This window comes from Halichoerus grypus, chromosome 7 (assembly GCF_964656455.1).
Source record: "Halichoerus grypus chromosome 7, mHalGry1.hap1.1, whole genome shotgun sequence".
Taxonomy (NCBI): Eukaryota; Metazoa; Chordata; class Mammalia; order Carnivora; family Phocidae; genus Halichoerus; species Halichoerus grypus.
The window spans coordinates 140,609,075-140,635,491 of NC_135718.1; the positions used below are offsets into that span (position 1 = coordinate 140,609,075).

General features: G+C 35.8%; 1 protein-coding gene across 1 annotated transcript in view; it reads right to left on the reverse strand.

Moving 5' to 3' along the window:
* The window catches only part of USH2A (usherin), a 687,474-nt gene that overhangs the window by 286,319 nt on the left and 374,738 nt on the right, over window positions 1-26,417 (reverse strand). The window contains exons 35-36 of the mRNA XM_078078672.1: window positions 24,381-24,532; window positions 19,253-19,415 (exon numbers count right to left, since the gene is read on the reverse strand). Coding sequence (XP_077934798.1) covers window positions 19,253-19,415; window positions 24,381-24,532 — 315 coding nt within the window. The remainder of the gene's footprint in view (window positions 1-19,252; window positions 19,416-24,380; window positions 24,533-26,417) is intronic.

Genomic DNA, 26,417 nt, shown 5'->3' on the forward strand with positions numbered 1-26,417 from the left:
TTACAATCTTATGTAATGTCACAGAACTAACATCCTACCTTCTCTGCCACAGTCTATTGGATAGGGACAAGCCACAGGTTTTGACTACACGCTAGGGGAAGAGATTACACAAGTGTGAGTACCAGGAGGTTGGGATAATCCTATGCTATCTTAGAGTCTGTGTGTTACGGTTTCCAAACTGTGGAAATGAATCACCTTGCTGAAAAGAGAATTAGGCATAAATTGTGAACTTTCAAAAGTTTATGTTTTTTTGGATAAGAATGGATATATTAGTATGACAGAATTACCTTTCCAAAATGCTTTTCAAAATGGAAAAAAAAAAAAAAACTAGGAGAACAAAAATAATAGTATTAACAAAAACAGCTGAAAATCCTGGAGCAAATGTGTAAAGGAAAAGGAACAAATTAATGACATTAATTTTGAAACCTCACAACAAAAGAAGATATGGTACATTTATGCTCAGCATAGCACAGTTCCTAATTCTGCTCCTAGAGTAAGTAATAAAAACCAAGGAAAATTCTTGGAACTCTTACTAGTCTTCTCCAGTCTGAAGGGAAATGAATTGAGTTGAGTCCATAGAAATAGGAAGAGTGGCCATTCTACTGACCACGGTGCTGAGTTGGGGGAAGAAGCTGGTGTTACTAGGAGTGGGAGAAAACAAATTGGAAATTAGAAAAAAAATCATTAAGTATCTAATAAAGTTAGAAAAAGTAAGAAACACAATAGAAACAGCTAAAAATTAAAATCAATGGCATGATAGAAAGCCTTAAGATAATCATAATCAATGCATAAGAAAAAAAATCAAGAGATTATAACAACAAAAGAGAAGATGATAGATATATTCAAAGAAAATGATCAGAAATATAATTAGGATTTTTTTTTTTTTTAAAGCAAGGATAGCTGGAGCTCATGTGGATACTGACTACAGGGCTGCCAATTAGATGCTGCTACCTGGGGACTACAAAGCTTGATGGAATGAAACAGTAACTCAGGTCAGTCAGGGGTTCCTCTAGATGTCTCTAGAATTATTGAGAATGCAGAAGCAGAGCTGCAATTGTCCAGGGCCACTGAGTGGTTGTGCTGCTCTGGGAGTGGGGGAGGGTGAGGCGGGGGTGGGAGGGAGGCCAAGCTTGTCTGGGCCAAGCTAATTGTGGTCTCCACACAAGTCTGACTCTCCAGCTTTCCTGACAACTTTTTGAAATGCTCAGTTCTCTTGTAATAATTCATTTTTGCCTTAATTAACCAGACTTGTTTCTGTTGTTTGCTACCAAGAAACCACTCATGAATTGAGAGAGGATGGAAATGATGTTCTGCATTTGTTGACATGGGTTATTTATAGGGAGTGGGATTCATTGTCATTCCTATATTACATACTTTTTAAGTTAGCATACATAATTTTTGAAAATCAAAAGCCTCATGAAAGAGTTAAATACACAAGGAAAATATATAAATTGCATTTAAATTTATAAATAAATTATAATAAAACCAGGGATCCACAAACTACAGCCTACAGGTCAAATTTGGCCAGCTTCCTGTTCTTGTAAATAAAGTTTTATTAGAACACAGACACTTGTATTCTAGGTATTGTCATGCTATGACTGCACAACTGAGTAGTCATGGCAGAGGCCATATTGCCTGCAAGGTGTAAAACATTTACTCTCTGGCCCTTTAAAGAAAAGTTTCACCTCTGCATTGAATAATTAAAGTGACTACCTCTTTAAAAATGTGCTGCCTTCCGGTACAAAGAGAGGCATTGCCAATTTCTAGATTGATTTTCTTGAGTAAACTCTTTTTAAAGAATGGAACAGTGTATGTGGAAAGAACACTGTATTGACAGAGCCCTATCTTATGCCACTGCACTATTCTGTCATCAAGGCTGTGAACAGCTTTCATTACACAGCAGTTATACATGCAAATTACTGAAAAGGGAAGAAGCAGGAAGAAAATCTGTTATAGACAGTCCCTAATTCCACATGCCCAGGAAGTTTGTAGATGGAAATCCAAGTGCATGGCTTTGACTGCAGGGATAGCTGCTGTTCTGAAGGCTTAACAAGAGTAACTGAAGAATAATTAAAGACTCTGGATGAAAGAAGGATGGATTTGCTGTTTCAACTGCTTCTGAAGGACTTCTTTTAAACTTTGAAACTTATGTGCCTTCCAGAGGTAATTTGCAAAAAAACACAAAACATCCTCTTTCCTACAGATCTCAGTGAAAACAATTAAAAGGCTAAATGAGGCTGACATATTTGCTGAAAGAAGAAAATGTAGTGTTAATATTGCCTTGGAATTTATTTTAAGGAAATAATCAGATAAGTGTACCAAATATTGCCTTATCCTAAATATAAGAAAATGAGTTACAAAATGGTATAATTGTGCCTTTGCAAAAATTTGGTTTAAGCACCAAGAACAGGTGGCTAGAGTCAGAGGCAAGAGAACTATAATGTGGTACCATGAGTCCCAAAATAAGCATTCAATATGTAAAGGATCATAAGATATAAATTTGTTTGTAAAGCAAAGAGAGTTTGATATATAAATGTTGCCCTCTTGAGCAACAACTTAATCAATTTTGCTCTCTAATTTAAAGTTGAACTGTTTTTCTCTTTTAAATCCCTCGATGGTGGCTTTCCAGCTTGGATAATTATGGAAATGTAAAGAACCAGCTTGAATCCCTTCAAAGGCATTTTATTCACCTTAACTGTTTTCTTATTAACCTAGTTAGTGTGGTTAAGTTCTAAAATAAATGAGTGAAAACAGGTAACGTCTCTGTCATGAGAAGTAGTTAATCACTTACTTAATGTAGCCTAAGAATGCAGTTTACAGCCACCAATTGTATTAATTCGTATTTTTTAAAAAAAGAATAAAGTTATTTTAAAGCTAACTTTATGTTAAGAAAAATACTGAAAAATTGGGACAGCTTATTAACAACATTATAGTTACATATTTTAAGTCTTGACCTTTTAATCTCTGCTCATTCTGCAGGCTTCCATCATCAGTATACAAATGAAAATTATCTGCTTTTTAAACATGTTCATAAGTCATAGGTGCCAATAAGAATAGTCAGTTCTTTGGGTTGATGATCAGAAAGAAACTGGCTAAAAAAGCAGACCTGGGGATCTCCAATCCATAATCAAATATCTAGATTGATTGTGTCACTTGCACTTGTATTGATTTCAATTGGAGTAGCTCACCCAAGGGAATAATAAAAATGTGGAATACAACTGATTTATGAGAACAAAATAAATCCTTTTGTGAGTGGTAATGAATTGGTACTATTTAACCCTTTCAATCACAGAGTGAAAAAACTATTTATTTTTTAAGAATGCTGAGCTAGCCAAAAGAAGTCATATCAGAAATGCCTATACTGCCAAGTGCCATTACACTAAGTTGTAATGTCAAGAAAGAAATGGTGCTCTAAACTTGATGGAAGGCGTCATTTGACATACGACATACTTTTAGCTTTCCCGGACCAACTTCTATGTGTCATCACAAATGATGGACCTGGAGATCCAAAGTATTATGGAATCACTCAATAAATGTTTATTGTACTTATTTACATGATTTATAAGACAGTTGAGAAGTAAGAACAAAATATGGTAGCTCAGTAGCTACATTTAATTTTTTCCCTTAATGTAGATGCTCTTTATTTTACTCAAAATTTTATATGTAACAGTTATATTAAGGGTTGTCTCGAGGATAACAGGAATATCCTGGGGAGACAGCTTTCAGTGTGATTGAGGCACATACAAATATTAGCCTTAAAAAATATTAAAGGACCTAAAAAAAATGAGATGATTTGTTCATAGACCCAGAGCAACTGTTTGATTACCAATTCAGCCAACCAGCCAAACAGTTGATTTAATGAGAAAAAACATCAGTTACCTTACGTCCTCTGAAATCCAGTAGACAACACGTTCCCAATAGCTTGGCATTGGCCTAACTTTTCACTTTTCACAAAAGATGCTGATATCTTTCCCACATGTTCTGAGCCTGAGTTGTCATATGCAATAGCCACTATCCATATGTGGCTATTGAGCACTTGAAACATGGCTAGTGTGGTTACGGAACTGAATTTCTTTCTTTTTTTTTAAAAGACTTTATTTATTTATTTGACACAGAGAGACACAGCGAGAGAGGGAACACAAGCAGGGGGAGTGGGAGAGGGAGAAGCAGGCCTCCCGCTGAGCAGGGAGCCCAATGCGGGGCTCGATCCCAGGACCCTGGGATCATGACCTGAGCTGAAGACAGACGCTTAACGACTGAGCCACCCAAGTGCCCCAAGGAACTGAATTTCTAATTTTAGTTAATTTTAGTTAAGTTAAATTAAAACCTGTAAGTGATTTATAGTTACTAGAAAATTTTTAAATTATGTTGGTATGGGAATCTACTTTTTTAATTGAAAATGTTATGAAAACTAAATACAGATCAACTATTTCTGATCAAGATTATCATTTGAATTGCAGTATCCTTTAAATGTAAAATATACAAATAAACTTAGTATGAGAAAAAGAACATGCAATCTCATTAACTTTAAGATTTTGATTACCTGTTGAAATGATAATATTTTGGGTATATTTGTTCAAACAAGATAGACTACTAAGTTAATTGCAGCTGTTCCTTTTTACTTTTTAAATGTGTATTAAAAATTCAAAATTACATGCATAGCTCACTTTGTATGCCTATTAGACAGCCCTGCTGTGATATGCTAAAGGGAAAACAAGAATGCACACTTAATATGCAGGTTCATTTTCATCTTAAAACGATGGAAGGAAACTTTCTTCCAAGATCTACCTAAATATAATATTCACACAAAATGAAGGTGAAACTCTTATTCATAGAATGCACAGATTCTGTTAAATACGTTGCATTTAATTCATAGTCCTGAGAAAGCTAATTTCAGAACTACGTGGAAGGGATTGCTGTGAGAAGGAGTGAGTTGATTTGTTATCAATTCTGTCAATGTGGCTTATACTGTCATGGTGTTTAATGAAAGTATATAAAGGTAACTTTATTTATCCTCTCTGGCATAAAAAGGCTTTTAAAAAAATTAATACATTTTACTATTTACAATGAAGCATAATTTAATTCAGTTTGACGGTACCATAATTATTATAGCATAATAATTTTTCTAATACGGTAACTTTTGCACGTCTGCCATACCAAGTAAATCATTAGACAGGAAACAGAGAGTACAAATCAAAAAAGATATTAAGAAACTCTATTATCATAAAGGAATAAATTATTAGGGAAAAGGGAAAGTGAATCACTTTAAGTTTAAGGGATTCAAGTAAAAGCAAGAAGATAATAAACAGTAATTGCAATCGGTTAGGCTTTTGAAAGAAGTCAAGGCCCAAGATGTTTAACTCCCCATGCTTAATGAAGTCAAGTCTTTTGTTCCCAAGTTCACTTGAGATTTGGAGTTTTAGGGTCTATTGCCTCCTAAAATCTTCCAATAGTTTTGCTATAACACGTGCTACAAACTCCCTCCTCTTTTTTTTCCTCTTGCCTTCATTCATTCCTTCTTTGATTATTAAAGAAATATATGTTTATTGTAAATTTTAAGACTACCTCAGACACTACGAAGAGAAAAACTAAAATTACCCAAAATTTTAAGATAATCATTGTCACCTTATTAATATTTTGGTGTATTTTGGTATGTATGCTTTCATATTTTTACACACACATATATATAAATATATTATTACATTTTACACTTCCAGAATTTTATAGTATTGTTTTGTAGCTGCAATACTGCATATTTATCAATAAATGCACATCTGCATAATCTTTAAAATGAATTCACCACAATGTGGTTAATCCACATAGCTGGACATTTAGGAAGAGCCCTCTCAAGTTTTGTTATGCAAATAAACTTTTCCAGGAACGTGACTTTACAGATATTTTTGTGTGCCTAATTATTTCTATTAAACAATTCCAAAAAGAGGAATTGCTGGTTTTCTCAATTGGTACAATGGATACAAATATGTTAAACCTTTTATATTTACTTTATAAGCTTATTTTAATCTTCTCAAATGAATTTCTGGAAACAGAAAATTAGTCAAAGTTTGGTTGTGGTTTACCTGAAATAATCATACTGTATGGGTTATACTTGTGATTGGAACTTAAATTAAAGCCCTTTTTGTTCACAGTAAAAGCATCCATCTTGTCTGTCAGTATGTTATATACATCTAAATTCACATAACTGAGTGGGCTGGACTCACAGAATGTAAGGACCTCTGTATTTTGTCTTAATAGAGCTGGAAAAATGAACTCAGAGATATAAATGTTTAAAGAAAATGCTGGTAAAAATGGTATATTTTAAAACACAGATGTGATACCAGTAATGATTCTTTTAATATTACACTAAAAATAAACAAGCACAATCACGAAAAAGTAAATTAAAAAGAAAAAGCAAAATACCTGGACATAACCCTAATAAGAAATACAGGGTCTTTATGAAAAAAATGACAGAATTTTATTGTGAGATATAAAATACCTAAATAAATGGAATCATAACACATTTCTGGATGAGAAATATTAGAAGATGTAATGAATTAATTTATAAAAAGATGAGTCCATTAAAAATCTCAGTGGCATTTTTTTCAACTCAATTTAGTGTTCAGCTGGAAAAATATACATGTAAGAACTAAGATCTTTTAACAAAAATGAGTAATAAGCTGCAGGGAGAAGAGGGGAACTATAAGATACAAAGGTATTTTCTAAATATTTAAAATGTTGAAAGCACAAAGATTAAATTGTCATAGTGATGATTCAAAGAGAAACGGAGAAATGAAAGAAGGAATAAATAGCCCAGAAATTAGCATCATCATACATATGAATTTAAATCTCTGATAAATGTAACAAAGTTAAACAACATAATGTTTTAACTCTGGATAGAGAAAAAATATTTTTATAAAAATAAGCAGAGATTTCATTATCAAAAATATAAAACACTATTTCCTGTTTCATTAATTTCATTTATTTATTTTAGAGGGAGAGAGCATGTGAGAGCATAAGCAGGGGGAGGGAGAGAATCTCAAGCAGACTCCGCACTGAGTACAGAGCCCTATGCAGGACTTGATCCCACAACCCTGAGATCATGACCTGAGCTGAAATCAAGAGACGGATGCCCAACTGACTGAGCCACCTAGGTGCCCCTAAAACACATAAACATGCCAAAAAGACAAACTGAACTTTTGACATTCTAATGACTAATAATTACTATTCATAATATTTAAGCTTCCATACAGATAAAAAATGAATTTAAAAACCTCTAAAATCTCCTGAGTAAAGTGTGTGAACAAGAAAGACAAACAAACAATAATAAACATACAGAATATGTTTGATCTCAATAGGAATAAAAGAAATGCAAATTAAAACAACTTATCATTTTTACCTATCAAATTAATATAATTACAGAAAGATAAACATATTTGTATACTGCTAGGGGACATGAAATTGATATGATTTTTTCTTTAAGACCTAATTTATTTATTTGAGAGATGGGGTGCAGCAGAGGCAGAGGGAGAAGCAGGCTTCCTGCGGAGCAGGGAGCTGGATGCGGGGCTGGATCCCAGAACTCCGAGATCATGACCTGAGCTGAAGGCAGATGCTTAACTGACTGAGCCACCCAGGTGCCCCGATACGATTTTTCTTGAAAGCATTTTTCTAATGTCTATCAAGAGTCTTAAAAAATACTACAATCTTTAATTTAACAATTCTTTTTTAGCAATATATATTAAGGATATATGTAGAATTATATGTTAATAATGAACATTCTTTCTAATAGTAAAAATAATAAACATGCAATAACAATGAAATGGCTAATACATTTTGGTATATCCATACCAGTGATATTATGTACTTACTGAGAATGCTTTTTATGGGTGCTTTTTACATGATATGAGAAATACTCATGATACAATGTTAAATGAGTAAAGTAGGATACAAAATGCTTGTGGCAAGATCTCAAATATATTATGTATATGCATACAGGTATATATACACATATGTATATCCCCATAGGAAAAAGGACTGGATGCCAACCAAATGAAAATATAATTCATTTATAATTAGTACTATTTTGACAAAAGTATTTCTGAAGAGCACAAAATATTCCAATCTAAGCCTACAGCTACTAAGTTTAAGTAATATCCATCTGTATAACAACTCAAAAAATATTGATAATCCTTTGTAATTACATTGCATTTCTATGCCAAAATGCTTAAAATATCCTGCAGGATGCCTCATGAAGTAGCTCCTGCTTAGCTCTTACCAGTCTTATGACATTCTGTTCCTCATCCACTCTGTCCCAGTCACACTGGCCTTATTTCATTTTCTCAAATTCTCCAAAATTTTACCTTCTTTACATCCTTCACAAATACCATTTTCTCTGGAATCCTTTTTCCTATATTCTTCCCCTGAGTTAGTGTTTAGATGTTACCTTAAATATCATCTGCTGAAAAGGTCTTTCCTGATCCTCCAATTTATACTAAGTTCCCTCTTATGCAATCTTAGTGACATATCCTTTCACTTTAATGCTTTTTAAAGTTTGCAATTTTATATTTTTATGTGATGATTTGTGAGTTTCTCCCATTATAAACCACAACCCCTTTCTGTGTAGGACCTTGTCTCCTTCGTTCACACTATAACCTAGTACCTATCATAATTTCTGTCTTGCTCCATAAAAACTAGATATGTGTTTGTGGCATGAACAAATTAATGAATAAATGAACAAATATGCAAATTTAATTCTAGTATTTTAGATATGTGTTCCTCAGGTATAAAAGTCCTTTTGATATCTCCCCAAAGGAGTATGACTACAAAAAAAAGAGTAAGATTTACATGCAAACCTATTTACAAACAAAGAAAGCAAATTCTCAGAAAACTATATAAACTTATTGTGCTTTCTTAAATAGTCTGCTAGCATTCTTAGATTCTGTTTTTTGGATTGAGAGAAGTAACTCATTGATCTGATAACTTCATGCAAAAAGTTGGGAAATATTAGTTCTCACTGGTCTGTTCTTAGTATACAGCATGATGATTTCAGAGTCATCTAAGAATACTTTCTAAGGAGCCAAACATAAGGTTTGTGATCCTTGTAACACTCTAACCCACCATCATAGAAGGGTCCATCCTGTGACCCACCCCACAGAAGTAGCTCAGCTGTAGGACTCTGTCTCAGAGGCTGGTCCGAGAGGGCTAGATTTTTTTCTATTTCTCTATATAGTCCACTCTTCCTTTTCTTTCTAATATTAATTGATAGCTGACACTTATCTATCAAGAGCCTCTTTATCCAATATCCAGATAATTAGGTATAATGGTTTTATTCTCAGTTTAGAAATATCTGAAACCAACTATAATAATGTGATTTATTCAACAAACACTAAACACTTGCCATGACAAAAAGCATGCAAAACCCCACACCTGACAGGTATATTAGTGGTATACAGTATCGCTTCAAAATATTATATATCTGCTCCATGGCTGATGTCTTCCGGTGAACCTCACTCTGTGTACTAGAAATCCCGAAATCAGCCATGGTGTGAGTTCGAAAATGGTTTGAGCGTTTGTACATGCTTTAAAGACTCCCATTTGATTTAAAAAACAAAACCCACTCAAAAGTCTTCCACAAACCAAAGTAAAATACTTTGGGGGGTGATCTGCTGATGAACAGTCTCCTTTTATGAAGCAGGAGAATGGAGAGACTCCTACACAGAGATGCTCCAGCAGGGTTTAAAACACGAGCTTCAGCGGCGAGAACAGAGACCCGGTGTTCTCTCGTTCTCTCCTGCCTCTGTGGACTCCACTCCCCGCCACTGTGCCGCCCAGGACTGGGATTTGCCTTTCATCATTACGTAGCCGCTTCAACAGACACAACAGCATAGAGTTTGTACTTGTTCATTATGTCAAGAAAATAGCCAATTAGATATGAGACACAAATTCAATAAGCTGCTGTGTGAGTGTTGAGAGCAGATGAGTTCTTAAATAATTTTAATAAATTAATGCTTAACTCCATTCTTGTGGAAGAATATCTCCTAATTACATATTTCTATAGCTTTATTGGCCATGACATGATATACAATCAGAGGTGTCAATATATTCAGTGAGTATGTATTCTATAGCCAAACGTTTGAAATGACATACATCTTATTATTGCCCATTCATATTTTCACCAACAGCGCAGCAATAATCTTTTTTAACTACAAGTAAAATGTTTTTTTTTGTTTTTTTTGTTTTTATTTCCCATGTGTTTCTATTTGTATTTACATCCCTAGAAATGTGCTGGAACTTTATGCAAAAGTCTATTAACAGGAATTTCTTTCTTTGCAGAAGAGAAATTTGCTTCCCAAAGAAACGGGGAGAAAGTAATTTTTTCTGTTTTCCCTGTGTTCTTACTGGTCTTCATATTAATCCTGGCTTCGAGCACCAGCTTTTTCCATAGCTGTCGTTCCTAATATATCTGGTGTTAATTTTTTTTTTAAAGATTTTATTTATTTATTTGACAGAGAGAGACATAGCGAGAGAGGGAACACAAGCAGGGGGAGTGGGAGAGGGAGAAGCAGGCTTCCCGCTGAGCAGGGAGCCCGATGTGGGGCTCGATCCCAGGACCCTGGGATCATGACCTGAGCCAAAGGCAGATGCTTAACGACTGAGCCACCCGGGTGCCCCTGGTGTTAATTTTAAAACATTAAAAATGGTCAGGGAGAGAGGTCCAGAGTTATTATCAATAGCTAGAGAACTCCCTAACATGACACTCATTTAATTTCTTCCGTGTCTCTCAAAGAAATTGTATGATCAATAATCATCTAATGTGAAAAAACCCATAGTATAATGCCTTTTACAGGTCTGTGCTGGATGAGTATTTATGTAGGAAATACCAGTACCTGCCACTTTAGACTTGCATTGAGTTTCAATTTTCATGTATTGGGTATTTATTTAATAAAATGGGGTAGAGCCATACTTTCCCTGGCCTGTCCTTCTGGAAACATGGGGAAGCAGGTAAGTGGTCGTGCAAAGAAGTGGACCAACCACTGGCCACGTTCGTCTGCTTATTCAGCAACCAGGCAGACATTATGTTCCCTTTGCTCAGCCACTGTTCTCTCCCTCCCACAAAATACACTTTATAAGATCTCAGGCGAGCTCACTCCTGCTGCCTGACCCTCTAACTCATTACGGGGAAATGAATTCAAATTGCCTGAAAAGAAGCTGCCTCTTTTATCTTCCCACTGACTGACAAGCAACTACAAAGTTCTCCGATGGGATTCCAAGTTACAAGCTGTACTGCTTCATTGTAACCACTCCCCCACTGGCGGGTTTTCCCAGAGGGCAGCGTTTCAGGGATACTGCATTGCTTGCAAGCACAGCTCAGAGAGTGCACATTTCCCTCCACACTAAAAACCCGACATCAGGGACTATAAAACAAAGCTGTCCCTTTCCTAACAGCATTAGCCTTCCCACAGACTCCTTGGAAGTCTAAGGGGTTCCCACATATGATTATTTTCTTTACCTTCCCAAGAAAACAAATACTTCTCTTTTTTTCCCCCCTTGTAATTTTTATGAAACAGTTTATTCTGGGAAGAAAGGCATTCAGAGAATCAGATTGTGTGCAAAAGTCTCTGAATTTCTCTAGGTAACCTTGAAAGATGGACTGCGTTTTTGTGGTTTTTCGAGTTTTTGTTTGTTTGTTTGTTTTTAGAGATTAACAGTGTTTGAATGTACTGACAATCTAAAGCATTATTTCTGGTGACCAGCAACTCCTGGAGAAGGTAAGACTTTTCTGGGTGCTGGTATTTTAACATGGTTAAAAATATGCATTTATCTGGTTTAAACCCAACAGTACTTTGTTCACTTGAGAAGTTTTGGTTCTTCTTTACTTGCTTTTCTTTCTAGCTGGGAATATATGCTAAGGAGAAGACTACTTAATACTGATAGTGGAATGAGATACTGACCCAATTATAAAAGAAAGAAAAGTTTATGCTTGGAGAACCATGAAGGGGGGTGGGCAATCATATTTATATCTGTCTAGTTTTTCCATGTAGAAAAATCCTATTCTGTCTTTAAATTACCCCCATCCCTCGCTTCCAGGTGTTACCAGGGAGGAAAACTTCAGGCCCCTGCTCTCTATCCTCTAACTTCAACAACCCAGTATCTTCTACTCCTCAGTCCTTCCCTAACATGGTCTTTATGGTCTCAATCATAGAGAGTCCCATTTGCTTCTCTGACCAAGCCTATTTAGTTTCCTTATTTGTTTTGCAATATCCTCAGTACTTTTGTTTGTGTGATGACCACTGGCAACTACTGGAAAAAGAAACCCAGGCGAAACATGACAAGGAAAATTTAATATTACACACAACACCAAGAGAGTTCTGGATAATCACTAAAATTTACATCAAGCCCTTTTATCCTCCTGTTAGCTTCTACCTTCGAATTTCTGACTCACCCTCAGCTCTCTTCCTTCCTGGCAGAACCAGCTGTGATTACTCCAAAGGACTCTGCTTTGGAATCCTCTGCTTTTATTAGTTCTTTTTTAAAGAAATTTATTGCAAAAATGGTATTTATGTATTGTAGAGAATTTAAAACTTGAGTAAGTAAAAAATCGAAAAATGAAGTTTAAACCACCAGAGATAACACCTGTGTGTGTGTGTGTGTGTGTGTGTGTGTGTGTGTGTATTATTTCCAAATTTCCATTTCCCTTTTTAAAAAGTCTTCAAAACTAATTATGTCGTTTTTTCTTCAGGGTCATTTGTTCATTCAAGCAAAAAAAAAAAAAGCACCTGAGTAATGCTAATTTCATTATTTGCTCTCCTTTTTTCCTTTCTTTCTCTTTCTTTCCTTCTTCCTTCCTTCCTTCCTTTTCCATCCCTTCCCTATCCTTTTCTTCCACTCTTTCTTTTTAAGATTCCTTCCTGGTTGAAAGTATCTACACTGGGAAAAAAAAATCTCCTAAAACCTATTCCTTGCACGTTTCTATACTGAGGAAGAAAAAATTTCAGGAATCAATAGAATGACTCAATGTTTAACAGTATGCATTTATCATAGCACTTTATTTATTTATTTATTTATTTATTTATTTATTATTACTAAAATGATATTTCCCTTTGCTAACGCTGAAGGGTAATTTTCATTACCGCCACCCCCCCCACCCCCCCCACCCCCCCACCCCCCCCACCCCCGGTAATCCACGTTCTCTCTTTCTCAAATACTTTCATTCCATGCCACAACACAAAGTAGAGGATTAGGAGAAGGAGGCACTTAGAGACAAAAACTAAGCCGCCATTCAGGTTTTCAGGGCAGGTGAGAGTTAACAGTGCACAAAGGACTCAGCAATTAGCACACCCTAGTGCTTTGCCTTAGAAACTGAGACAAAAAACAATCTGTCAGGTTATCAAGCAAGGAAGATCACTTCCCAAGTCATTCAAAAGGGAGGATAATGAAGAATTAAACTATTCACAGAGGACTCTGCAATAACTGCTTAAGAAAAAGAGCAGGACATGGTATTGTCTATTAAGAATAGGAAAAGGGTAACGAATCTAAAGAATCTAGTTTAGTAGTAAAGAGGCTGGCGTTTGGAGATGTATTCTACAGGACCTCAGATTTTCTTTTTCTCTTAATAACACTGTTTTCTCTTTTCCTTCTGGACCATTAGATAGTTTTACAATATTTGTAGTTGAAAATCTTTTTGAAACTTCATAAAATAATTATATAAACATAAATTCTCATCGCACATTATTTTCACCTACCAGATCAAAAAATTTATAATTTTATAAACAGTGTCACATAAGCTATATTTCTACTACTGTGCTGTCAGTCATTTTTGTTTTTCTTCCTAAATTTACACACTTCTTTTATTTTAAAAGAATCCCACACTCAATATGTTTCATAAGGAACTTTTTTTTTTTTAAAGATTTTATTTATTTATTTGACAGAGAGAGACACAGCGAGAGAGGGAACACAAGCAGGGGGAGTGGGAGAAGGAGAAGCAGGCTTCCCACGGAGCAGGGAGCCCGATGCAGGGCTCCATCCCAGGACCCTGGGATCATGACCTGAGCCGAAGGCAGACGCTTAACGACTGAGCCACCCAGCCGCCCCTCATAAGGAACTTTTATAACCTGTTACTTATGAATGAAATTTTTAGTTACTTTATATATGTGAAGAGAAAAAAATCCTGAAGATGTTGTAAACTGGTGTGTGGGCGTTTCCTCTTCACCTGTGCAAGGTGAATGAGGCACTCTTGAGAGCCACTGGGCAAAGTACTTATTCAAGGTCAGTAAATGGCACTTACAGACCCTAGAATAATCTAACTTGCATCATACGTTACTCATAATTGAATGGATGTTTCAAATCAGTTAGAATCCCAGAGAACTAAGCGCTAATCCTCACTTTTATGGTCGACATTAAGAAAAGGCAGAAAATATGTTCTAATATATCCCTGTGTGGGTTGGGCAATCTGTTAATTTTTTCCATTCACATTTGTTTGTGCTGGTTCTGTCATTCTTTCATTAACTCCTCAAACTCAAGTTGTTCTAATCCATCATGGAAGCAAAGGGTAAGGCCCAGTGTTTCCAAAATTTTCCCCCAGTTAGCTCTATTCCACTTGTTACATCAACACCTGGCTTTTCTCTTGCCTCATGCACTTGAGAACGATCTGGCTAATTTGTCTATCTTCTTTATTTGTTTGCAAATTCTATGGGGACGGAGATCCTTTATGTCTACCTTTGGTGCCATTTTACACACTTCAGATTTGATTTATTAAAAACTAGTTGACAGCCTAATTGATCAGGTTACCATTTTCCACCCAGTAAAATTTCTGTGCTTTAGGGAAAATGACAACAAATCCTAGTAACAAAAAAGGCACAGATGCTTGTTGCAAGTTAGAAGAAAGATCACCTAATAGATATAAATATTTGAAAGTGTGGCTTTCTGTAAACAGGTATCTCAGAGTAAACTCCAGGTATCATTTTGAAAAACAGGTCTTTTAAATTAATTTATTATTCATATATGTATATATTAACATATATTATAATTTATAAAAGATAAGTTAAATATAATTATAAAATATTAGTAAACAGATTTAACAAATATGTACAAGATCTATATGAAGAAAACTTTAAGCTTTAGTGAGAGACACAGAAGACAAATAGAAAGTATAAACATATTATTGATTAGAAAAGCCCAACATTATAGAAATATTGATTCTACCTAAGTTAACCTGTAAATTCAATCTTGTCTTTATAAAAATAGCATCAGGACTTCTGGAGGGAAGTAGCAACTTAACAATATTGCTTGAAAGAAAATAAATAAGGAAAATAGGTAGAAAAGTTCTTTAAAATAAAAATAATGAGGGAGACTAGGCCTACCAGACATTAAATACATTCTAGAGTGTTAATAAATAAAATACTACAATAATGTAAATAAAGGTGCAGATCTGTGCAGATATATTTATAGATAAATATGGAAATTTAGGACTTTTTAAAGATGGCAGCTCAAACCAGTGGGGAATTTGGATTATTTAATAAATGGTTTTGAGACAGTGGGATACTTTGGGGGGGGAAATGTTTTGATCTGTACATTACATATTATATCTGTATAAATTCCAAGTAGACTGACTATAAATGTATATAAAAAGAAAGCATTAAAGTGCTGGAAAAAACAATGCAAAAGGGACAAACTGCTGCTCACATAACAGATTTTGTTAATACATAAAGAGCTCCTAAAGCTCAATAAAGAAATGGGCAAATGATACAAATGGTGAATTCGTCAAAAAAGAAATACAAAAGGTTTTTAAACATGCAGATGAGTTCAGACTAACTCCCAATAAGAGAAATGCATACTGAAGATACTATTAGATACCGGTTTTAATATAATCAGACTGGCAACATGCTCAGATGATGTGGCTGCCGAGATACAGGTACTCATTCATTTCCCACAAGAGCAGAAATTGTACGCCCTCTACGGAGTGAAAGTTGATGATATCTTACAAAGTTGCAAACTCACATTTCCCTGGACCTGACAGATCATTTCAAGGAATTTATCATTCTAATATACCTGCACACGTGTGAATGGCATACCTATATCTATATTCATTAAGGCATTCTTTGAAATTGCAAAAGATTGGAAACCACTGAAATGCCCATATATAGGGAACTGGTTAAACCAATGAGGATATGGGGCACCTGGGTGGCTCAGTCGTTAAGCGTCAGGGTTCGGCTCAGGTCATGATGCCCGGGTCCTGGGATCCAGCTCCGCATCAGGCTCCAGCCCCGCATCAGGCTCCCTGCTCCTGGGAAGCCTGCTTCTCCCTCTCCCACTCCCCCTGCTTGTGTTCTCTCTTTGTCAAATAAATAAATAAAATCTTTAAAAATAAATAAATAAACCAATGAGGATATAATCTCTACAATTGATACCATGTAAGAAGAATGAGGACGTTCTTTAGGTACTGATGTGACAAGGTCTCTGAAATGATTACATGGAAAAAATAATACATTGTAAAATAGTGTGTACAATATGGTATCATTTGCATAAAAGATTGTATGTATGGGAGGAAGACTATATATATGTTTTCAAGTGAGGATATATTTGTTTGTATATACATAAAATATTTCAAGAAGGATATAGGAAACACAGCTCATTGGTTTCCTTTAAGATACAGAATAGTTTGGACTCTTTTAACTGCTTATTGTTTTTCTATGTTTTAAATATTAACTCATGAGAATGTAATTCTTGGTCAGAAGTAAATACTTTTTAAGTAATCACACATTGATATGTGCTGCCTATTTTGTTGTTTCAAAATCCAACGCTGACTTTGTGAAGTTTGTAGTTTGGGATCTAAGTTAACACGTACAATAGAATCCTGTGTGAGTATCTTACAGAGACAGCCCAATGTCCTGCCCTACAAAATAGTAACCTGGCTACATGCATGTTTATTTTGAAGCTAGGCTTGCTTCCTACCAGCTGAGTTTTCCTATCTTATTCATTCTAACCACTACCTTTTTAGCAACCATCACAGAAAAAGATGAAATACAGTTGTTCATTATGTCAAGGAAATAACCAATTAGCCATTAGACAATTCAATAAGCTTTGTATAAATCTAGTGAACAGATGATATCTTAAGTAAGTTTGATGAATTAATGTTTAATTTGTTTCTTGTAGAGCCATGTGGACCGCCCCCTCCCCCCCCATTCCTCAGTGTAAATGTCACCTAGCTGCTGATGGGCGTCAGGACAAGACAATATTTGAAATCCTTTACTTAAGACTGGACATCACAGTTCGAGTGATGTGAACCAATGAAATGAATTTCCTGGGGTCTCTCCCAAGATGATCCTTTTGCTTCCAACATCACCCCCTTCTAACCCTGGAGTTGAACGCATACCGCCAAACTCCTTAAGTCAAATCTTGTAATTGCTTCCAATTTGTCTGTTTTGCTTTTGGCAATTAACAAACTGAAATGTTATCATGAAGGAGTTCATCTCATTTATAAGACCAGGTTTTCCCTCCACTAAAATATGCAGGCACTCTGTTCTTTATTACCAGCAGGAGATAAATGGCTGGTTTTCGTTGCTGAAGAATATATAATGGTTAAAAAGTCACTTTTTTCCTCCAGCTCTACATAAATCACAGAACTAGTCAATATTTAATAATGCTTGCCTTGGTCTGGAGTCCCTTGATCACCCCTGTCATGTGTAATAGCTCCCTCTCCGATATCTTTGACATAAAAGCCCAGCTTTACTGCAATACTAACATGTAGAGGGTCATTACGGATCGACATTTACCTTAATCTGTGACTGCCAACCATGAACCGATAAATTCCAGCAGATTCCACTGGGAGAAATCAGTAAACTTCTCAGTGGAAAGAACTGAAGGAAAATTCTGCCGAGAACAGAATACATTTTCTACAAGGGCTGCTCTGCAAATGGGTTCTGACTTTTGAAAGTTCTCTTGCTGCGCAGCTTTGCAACATTTAATACCGTTTTGATGGTTTGAGAGACGGGATGACAACCGAAGATGACATGACTTAGAAGGCAAGCAGAAATTTTCTCTGCAAAAACAATGCAAGATTAAACACAAGGGGGAATATGGCTCTTGCATTATTCACCCAGCTGCCTTGGCGAAAATAGCTGGGCTGTCACGGGTCCGGCCTAAATGTTGCTTCTTTTTTTCAAATCGATCATCACTCCTTCACCTCATAATCTTACAAGTGCTTCACAGCAGAATACATCAAAGCCCTGATTGCATAAAAGAGGGACACACCAATCTTTGAGGGAATAAGCTCAAACTCTGACTTTCACTCAACTCGCTGTGCATTTGCTTGCTAACACACTACAAAAATACTAAGTTGTCAAATTCAAAAAAGTCTGTTCCCATCTTTCCTTACCTGTTTTACACTTTGAGGGTGTTATTACATCCTGCAAATAGTTAACAAATAGTTCAGAAATAAACGTCTTAAAGCCTGGGGAATATCATTTTGTTAATGACGTAGGTGATTATATCCACCTTATTGCATATTTGTTACTAATTTAAAAAGAAACGCTGAAAATATCTCCTTTAAAAAATAGTAGGGCCACTTTTGAAACTTATAAAAGTAAACACTTAATAAAATAAAAAATTTAAGTTTCCAGTAAGATATATAGCTACATTTTTCTATGATAAGGGGTTACTTAAACATCATAGCTAACCACACTTAACCTTTAATAACTATTAATAATCAGGTGGGTTTTGATAGTACTTTCAAGGAACCCACTGCAGTCCAATTTATGTCTAATTAATATACTGGAACACACACCAACATAGTTTAGAAATGGTAAAACAATCACAAAAATCATTTACTTAAGATAGAGTACAGAATTAAAGCTCAACTCCGTGCATTAATAATGTGTTAGGTTTCCACTATTTATTAAGCAAGGGGAAAGACTATACAATATACAGTACGCTGGTCTTTCTCAAACCTAAGCATGCGTCAGAACCACCTGAAGCGTTTGTGAAAACAGAGTGCTGGGCCCCACCTCCAGGGTTTCTGAATCAGTAGGTCAGGTCGGGGAGAGCTGAGGGTTGAGAACGCCCCATCCTACAGTGTACCAGATGAAACTGTTGCCGCTGCCCTGGGGACCACACAATGAGAACTGCGGCTCTAACTCATCAATAAAGGCTATTTTTAGGGAAAATAAAGACATCAAAATCTGTCGCTCAAAGAAAGATTTCAAAAGGAAATAAACTGTTTTGTGACGTTACAAAAGTTTAAAAATCATAAACGAGTTACCTTGATCGGCATAGAAAATCCCAGTGAAAAGGACTGAGTATGTTAAGCGTCCATTAGGGTGAAAAGGCGCGTCCCACCTCACGTGGGCTTCCCGGGATCCCTCTGTTTTGACAAGCACGTTTACTGTTCCTTCAGGAGGAGCTTCTAGAGTTCGATTTTCCACCTATGAGTGTAAAAAGATTTATTTTTTGTTTGTAAATAAAATAAGCGCATGCTTCACTTTGAGCATATTTCTTCAAAGAATCTCTTTTGCTGTGAAGTAAACTATTTTGACAGTAGCATCTTGTATGAATACCTCATTTTGTCAGCAGGATCAAAGCATACCTCATGTGTTCTTCCTCCTGCTGTTCAAGCTTAGAATTTGAGCTCCTGACCGAGGCAGTTGTTTGTGAATGTTTTCAGACTATGTGGATCAGCTCACACTGTGAGAGCCCCTATGGCTGTGCATGTCCACAGACTCTTTCTAGGACTGCTTAGAAACAATTTTTATGTGATTGCAAAAGAGAAGGAAAGGCATAAGTTCTGTTTTCGTAAGTTCCTGACTGCAGCGCTCGGCTCTTGGGCTTTGTCAAAGGCTCTTGGTCCGCCTGCCTGCCGGTGGGCATGCGCGTGCGCGCACTTGTGCACACGTCCGCGCGCGCGCACGTGTGCACTTGTAAACACGTGCGCGCATGCGCACTCACTCACTCACTCACACAGACTTCGCCGAACTGTGTTGCTACCAGGTACATAAAGACGGTATCCTGCCAGACAGACATCAAGAAATAAATGTACCTGAGTGACTCCATCCCTAAGGTATAATCACAAAAACGTTGAAAATTTCATTAATAGAGTATTAATGAACCTATGCAGAAAAGAGCGAAAGATGAACTAGTTAAAGAGAAGGACTCGGAAGGAAAATGTAATCCCTAACTGCACAGGGGCCAGGAAGATTTTAGTGGCTAAATATATAAAATGACTAGGTGACCAGAGGATGGTAAGAGTGGCAAGAAAGTAGAATGGGGTTCAGGATATTTAGCATCTTCTAATAACTGGCTTAAATTTGTTAACTAATCACCACATACTCATAAGCATCCTCGTAAATGTTCGACCTTTTGAGATGTATTGAATATGTTGATAATTTTGACCTTATTCTTAAAGCACAGGCTCATGCCTTACCGGAAGGTGATCAAACATGAAATCCTTAGGCAGGCAAATATTCTCAATTATGAAACCTTCATTTGTTAGGGCAAATGCACTTTCCCAATTATGAAAATAAATGTGAAAAAGACAGAGTGTTAATTTTTAATAAGTATGAGGTCACGACATGTTTTATTTTCATCTGAGAAAGGCTATGGGGTTCTTTAGATCTATAACTCCTACTCATTTTTTTTAGTCTAATAACTATGTACCAAAAAATGATAAAGAAACTTGACTAGAAAAAATATCAATTCATCATTTTAATATTTCATAACAATGCAATTGGTTTCATTATGTCTATGTATATAATTCAAACTATTGCAAAGAAAATGATTTTAAAGCGTACCAAATAAAATGAGATTCAAAAAGTTGAAGAACTAAGGGCAATTCCAGATAATTATATTAATATCCTCAAATATCTGGTTAATTCAAAGTGATATATTTTAAAAATTTCCTTCAGTATCTGGATAAAATACCTCAGTTTTTACTCTACATGAAATTTGGCAACTGTACTATTTTGCTTCAACTCAGTCTTTAAAAAAAAAAAATTACCTCTTTGTTTATCTATCTTGCCTTAAGAAGAATGTTAGGGAATAGGCATTTTGGAAGGCTGGCTTTTACCTGGAAACCTCTCCTGACACAGAAAAAAATTTCTTGAGAATAAATGAGCCATGAAAATATAAACATTTTAATAAAATTTTTATCCTTAATAAAACTCTTATCATGTACCAGAAATCCTTTTGTGAATATTTCACTGAAAATTTTACATCAATCCTGTTTAAAGTGAACATTATTTTCCTTTTTTTTTTTAAGATTTTATTTATTTATATGAGACAGAGAGAGAGAGCATGGGGGTAGGGTCAGAGGGACAAGCAGACTCGCTGTTGAGCAGGGAGCCCGATGCAGGACTCGATCCCAGGACTCCAGGATCATGACCTGAGCCGAAGGCAGTCGTTTAACCAACTGAGCCACACAGGCGCCCCCATTATTTTCCTTTTGTTAAGAGTTGAAAAATCTGAGGCTTAGTAGGGTAAATATGTTTGCCAATGAGGCACAAGGAATAATAGCAGGCTTTGAGTAGATTTCCCATTTAGGATTTTCTTGACAGTTGCATATGGGCATGGAGATTTAGATGTCTTAAATAACAAATTTGCTTCTTTGTAAAAAACAAATGTGAAAAGGTGAGTATGTGTATATGTGTGTTTAGGTGTGATTATGTGTATGAACATGCCATCACTAAGAAACCAAAGCAGCTTTTTAACCATATCCCACGGCAGTGACATATAGTTTCACATTTCATCCTTAAGAGGGTCCTTGGAGAATTGAATCCAATGAATGTTCCAAGGCCAGACACAGTCATAAAATTCCCAATCTTAGACTCCACCAGTATCATCTAACATTAGCTAAGTGGAAAAAAAACAAACGAAAGCGAAGTGATTATCCTATGGATAAATTCAATGCTTCTTATTATAGCAAGACAAAATGTGAAGGGTTTCTCTCTAGTATAATTCAACAATATAATTGAAAGCAAGAATAGGTTTTAAAAAGTTATTTTCTGTTGCATTTTCTGTTAATTTTTCATTATTTCCAACATTTATAAAACTTCAATTACTGGATTAAATTTGACAATGCATATTAGCTTCTTAAAATTAGGATCAAAGACATTATAAACTGTTTTCAACGTTGAAATTTCTTTAAAAGCCAAATACGTTGTGTAATTGGATGAGAACTAAACAAACTACAAAAAAATCTTTTTTTCAGATGGGTACAGAGTAATTCTTTCCGAATCACAAGTAACAGGTAATAAACTTGGTCAGGCTAAAAACAAAACATACTGAGCTAACACTACATTAAAATGGCAAAAATGTGGAATATATGTATGCATTTTTATTTTTAAAATATTCTGTTTTATCAAATTTGTCCTTTTTACTGTTTTATCCCCTTTATTATTTGAGCTTGTCAATTTTGAGGGTGAACCATACCACATTCAGGAACAGAGCATATTTATCACAAAAAATCATAGAATAGTGTTTCCCTGCATGCATGTAAAACAATGATACCAAATATGTGAGAGATGTAAAATAAACAGGTTTCTCTTTCCAAAAACCAAGAATTATCATCCAAAAATGTTGTTAGGTGAACAAAAAAATCGACTCACAAAAAATTTATTTTTCAATTTCTGCCAGCAAAAGATTTAAAAACAGAAATCATGAATTTTTTGCTTCAATGAAACTCTTTTTGTAACATTGGCTTTAGATGAAGAATACCCTTAAGTGATGTGTGTGTCTGAATCTGGACTATCCTTCATGATTGTGATAGATATCCGGGGAGGTTTAGAATATTCAGATATGTAATCCCTTAAGGGCACAATATGTACTCTAATTGGCACAAAAATATTTTAGAAACCAATTGAAGACCGTAGGTTTTAACTTCTTGGCAGCATATAGTTGACTTGTTCTAAATAAAGACATTGTTGTTCAATCCCAGTGATTAGAGATGGATCATTGACTTGGGAAAAGCGTTTGCATTCTGAGCACAGGATAAAGAAAAGTACCAAGGGGAGAAAATAACCGTGCTTTACGTCAGGACCGAGTCTAGAATGTACGAGGCCATGGCAGAGCAGGTTTTACAATCCAATTCTGTTTTCTCTCTTCCCGTCAGGGCACCGTGGCATTTGATTTCTTAAGGTTAACATCGCCTACTATCTTATCTGCACAGTACGCAGATCAATAACCGTGTCCCCCTTGTTTAAAGTTGCCAGAACATCAAGAGACGGTGTGGGAGCCAATTTAGTAGCCAGAACCATGATGTGCAGTTTATATTTTTGAAAGAGTCTAAGTTTCAAGCTCATGTGAAGTGTTCTTGGGTTTCTTTCTCTCTTCTTTTGAATGGAGAAGAAAAGCTGGGCTATTGCCATTCCTGCTTTTAAGAGTAAGTAACCATCAGAGGGTCTGAGCTATAAAATACTTAATGGCAGTAAAGACTACAGATCAGCCCCACCAATAGATGATGTTAGCAGCTTGGAAAGCAACCAACCTCTGAAACGAAATGGAAGGTGTGATCAAAAATAAGGAAGCAAAAATGAAACTGTAGAGCTGTTTTCCAAGGTAATATTTATATGATACACTCTCCAATGAAGACAGAGTGCATTAAAATGATAGAGCATTAGCAAACATTGCCAAAAATATCTAAGAGTAATGAGCATTTCCCTTAAAAGAAGCGAAATCTAATTAAGAAAAATGCAGAAAAATAAAATCTGATGTTTTGAAGCTAAAGAATGCCATGCTGGTCTATGACAATTATGCACTATTGAGTTTGAAAAATTATATTAAAGAATAAAAAGCATGATTTGTCAATCTTTTAACGGCTAATGAAATACAGATATACCTATAGATTTCTGAAATGTGGATATCAAAAGCTAATATCTGTGCAATTTTAAATACTGTTCTTGTGAAACTGTATCACCCTGATGATATAAATCTATTTTGTTCTGTTAGATGAGGCAAGCTTAACCTTCTAACTGACCGACCTTCTTGCTGGGCAGCTGGCTTGCCATACTATGGCCGTCATGGACTTTCAATTGTTTTCACTTTTTAATCATAAACTTACTCAGTTGTTGAGCCCATTATTAGAAACAAAAACATCCACTTTAAATAAATATGTAACTAAACTAAACAAAATCGTATGTACTTCTGCTCAACCAGCCAAATTACCTTGAAAAATTTCAGTGAAATATAAATTCTGTCCTTTACTAGATCTATGCACAATCTTGAAATTTATGTTGAACATAAACTCTAAGTCTTAAATAAAATTTTATAAAAAGAAAATCTCCCATCCTGCTTGAAAGCCTAGCTGTGCAGAGAGTGAGTCACCACCATTTACTTCTTCCTTGATATTCACTGTCATCTGACATCGAATACATTCCTAGAATGTAAATGCACATACTCACCAGTGGGCCCAGAGCACAACCTTTGGCCGTGCATGCTTGGACTCTGAAGGAATGTAAGCTCCAAGGAGCAAATCCATAAGCATGACAGCTGAGTTCTGAGGAATTGTGAATTAATATACCATCCAGATATAGTCCATAGCTTGTGATAACACCTAGGAAGATAATAGTGGACCTTTAGCATGACAACCAGACAACAGCAAAGAATGTCTTAAGAAAGCAAACACTTCTTGATGTGATTTCTAATTTCATGGAATTACTGAATCACAGTGTCTGGTATTTTCCCTGGTCTAAACCCTGTCTCTTTCCAAAGGATAAAACAGGCATTAAACTCTTAAATATCAAACTGTTAAGCTAATTAGTATAGAGGCAGAAATAGAACCCAAGAGTCCCATTATGGGACTCTTCCTATTACATCATGTTACCTGCTATCATTTGTGTTCCAGATCAAACATGAATAAATTAAGTACATTTATAATTTGTATTGCATTCTAAAATGATATCCTTGATAGATGTGCTCTAGAAGTCAAATGATCTTATTTGTTAGTACATTATACGTTACTCAGGATGTGTCAGGCACTGTTCTAAGTACCTGTTGTGTGTGAACTCCTTTTTAACCCTCTCCTAGCAGCACCACCAGAATAGAGGCAGTATTATCATTATTTTATAGATGAGGAAATTCAGGCAAGACAGGTAGGTAACTTGCTTGAAATCACATAGCTGGCCATGCTGGAGTCAGGATTTGAACCTAGGAGGTCCGGGTCCAGAACCCATGTTCTCAACTGCAATATTATATAACCTAACCATAAACACCTTGCACAAATTGCACAAAGTACATTCATGAGACACTCATGAATGGGTTAGAGAAACTATGATTTACTAGTTTTAATGATCAACTAAAATTTATTTCAGAAGGAAGGTTATGTGTCTTTTCATGAAATCAACTAGGACAGATATGAGAAATTAAATAGTTGTTGAATATGATCATTTGAATTATGCAATCAAAATATTTTCATTAAAAGGAAGTTAAGGATCTATGTTCTCTGGAATTACAGAATCCCTAAACTGATCAAGCATTGAGAAATAAAACTTTGCCTATATGCTAAATTGGAACTTCTTTCAAAGTAAAATTAATTTCACAGTGGCTGTTTAATTGCCTCTCTGTAGGATCCCCAAGGCAATCATGACTCTTCCTCACTTGTGTATTTCTAGAGCTTAGCACCATGCCTAAAACATAGTAGGTACTTAAGATATATTGATTGAATGAATAAATTAATGAACACACAGCAGAGTAAAAATATCAGCATCCAAACTAGAGGGAAAATGTAAGGCTACAGGAAAAAGAGATAACTTGCTACCTGAAATATGAAAAGAGACTTGGTAAAAAGATGATATTAAAAAATAGCTCGGAGATAGATTTGGAGAAGGAATGAGTTTTGAAACAGACTCTAGCAAAGTCAAGGTTGTCAAGGAATTCAGCTGGCTTCCAAGAGGCCTGACTCTTAGCCTGGGAACTCCAAATGTGGTCTCATTAGTGTCCTGAAGGAAGGTCAAACCCTCACCCATCATTGCATTAGGGATAACATTCCTGGTAGGACCATGACATCAGGAGCTTTTTCCCGAGTGTCCCTTCCTCCTAGGAGGAAATTGCTCAGTTCCAGAACCTGCTCACGATGTTTGGCAGCACCATTATCTGCAAACTTATAGAATGCTGCACTCATTGTCAGGATATCCTTTACAACACTGCTTTGGATTTAAAAATCAGTTTATAGCAAAACAAGTAAGGTGTGAGTTACCGCCGTAAGAGTTACTCATTTTATGATATACCTCATCAACCCATAGCCTAAGAGACTGCTGGAACAGCCTCCTGAAGCTCACATTATGGCCCAGGCTGGGTGGTAACACCTGTGGATTTAGGGGTTCCTACAGGATGCTTCCCCTGATTTGAGCTAGGGGCCAGTATTTGGTGCTGGCTTTTCTATAGTGAGAAATGTGGAAATGGGAATCAAGAGAAGGTAGTCAGAGTGTTTCCTCTTAACT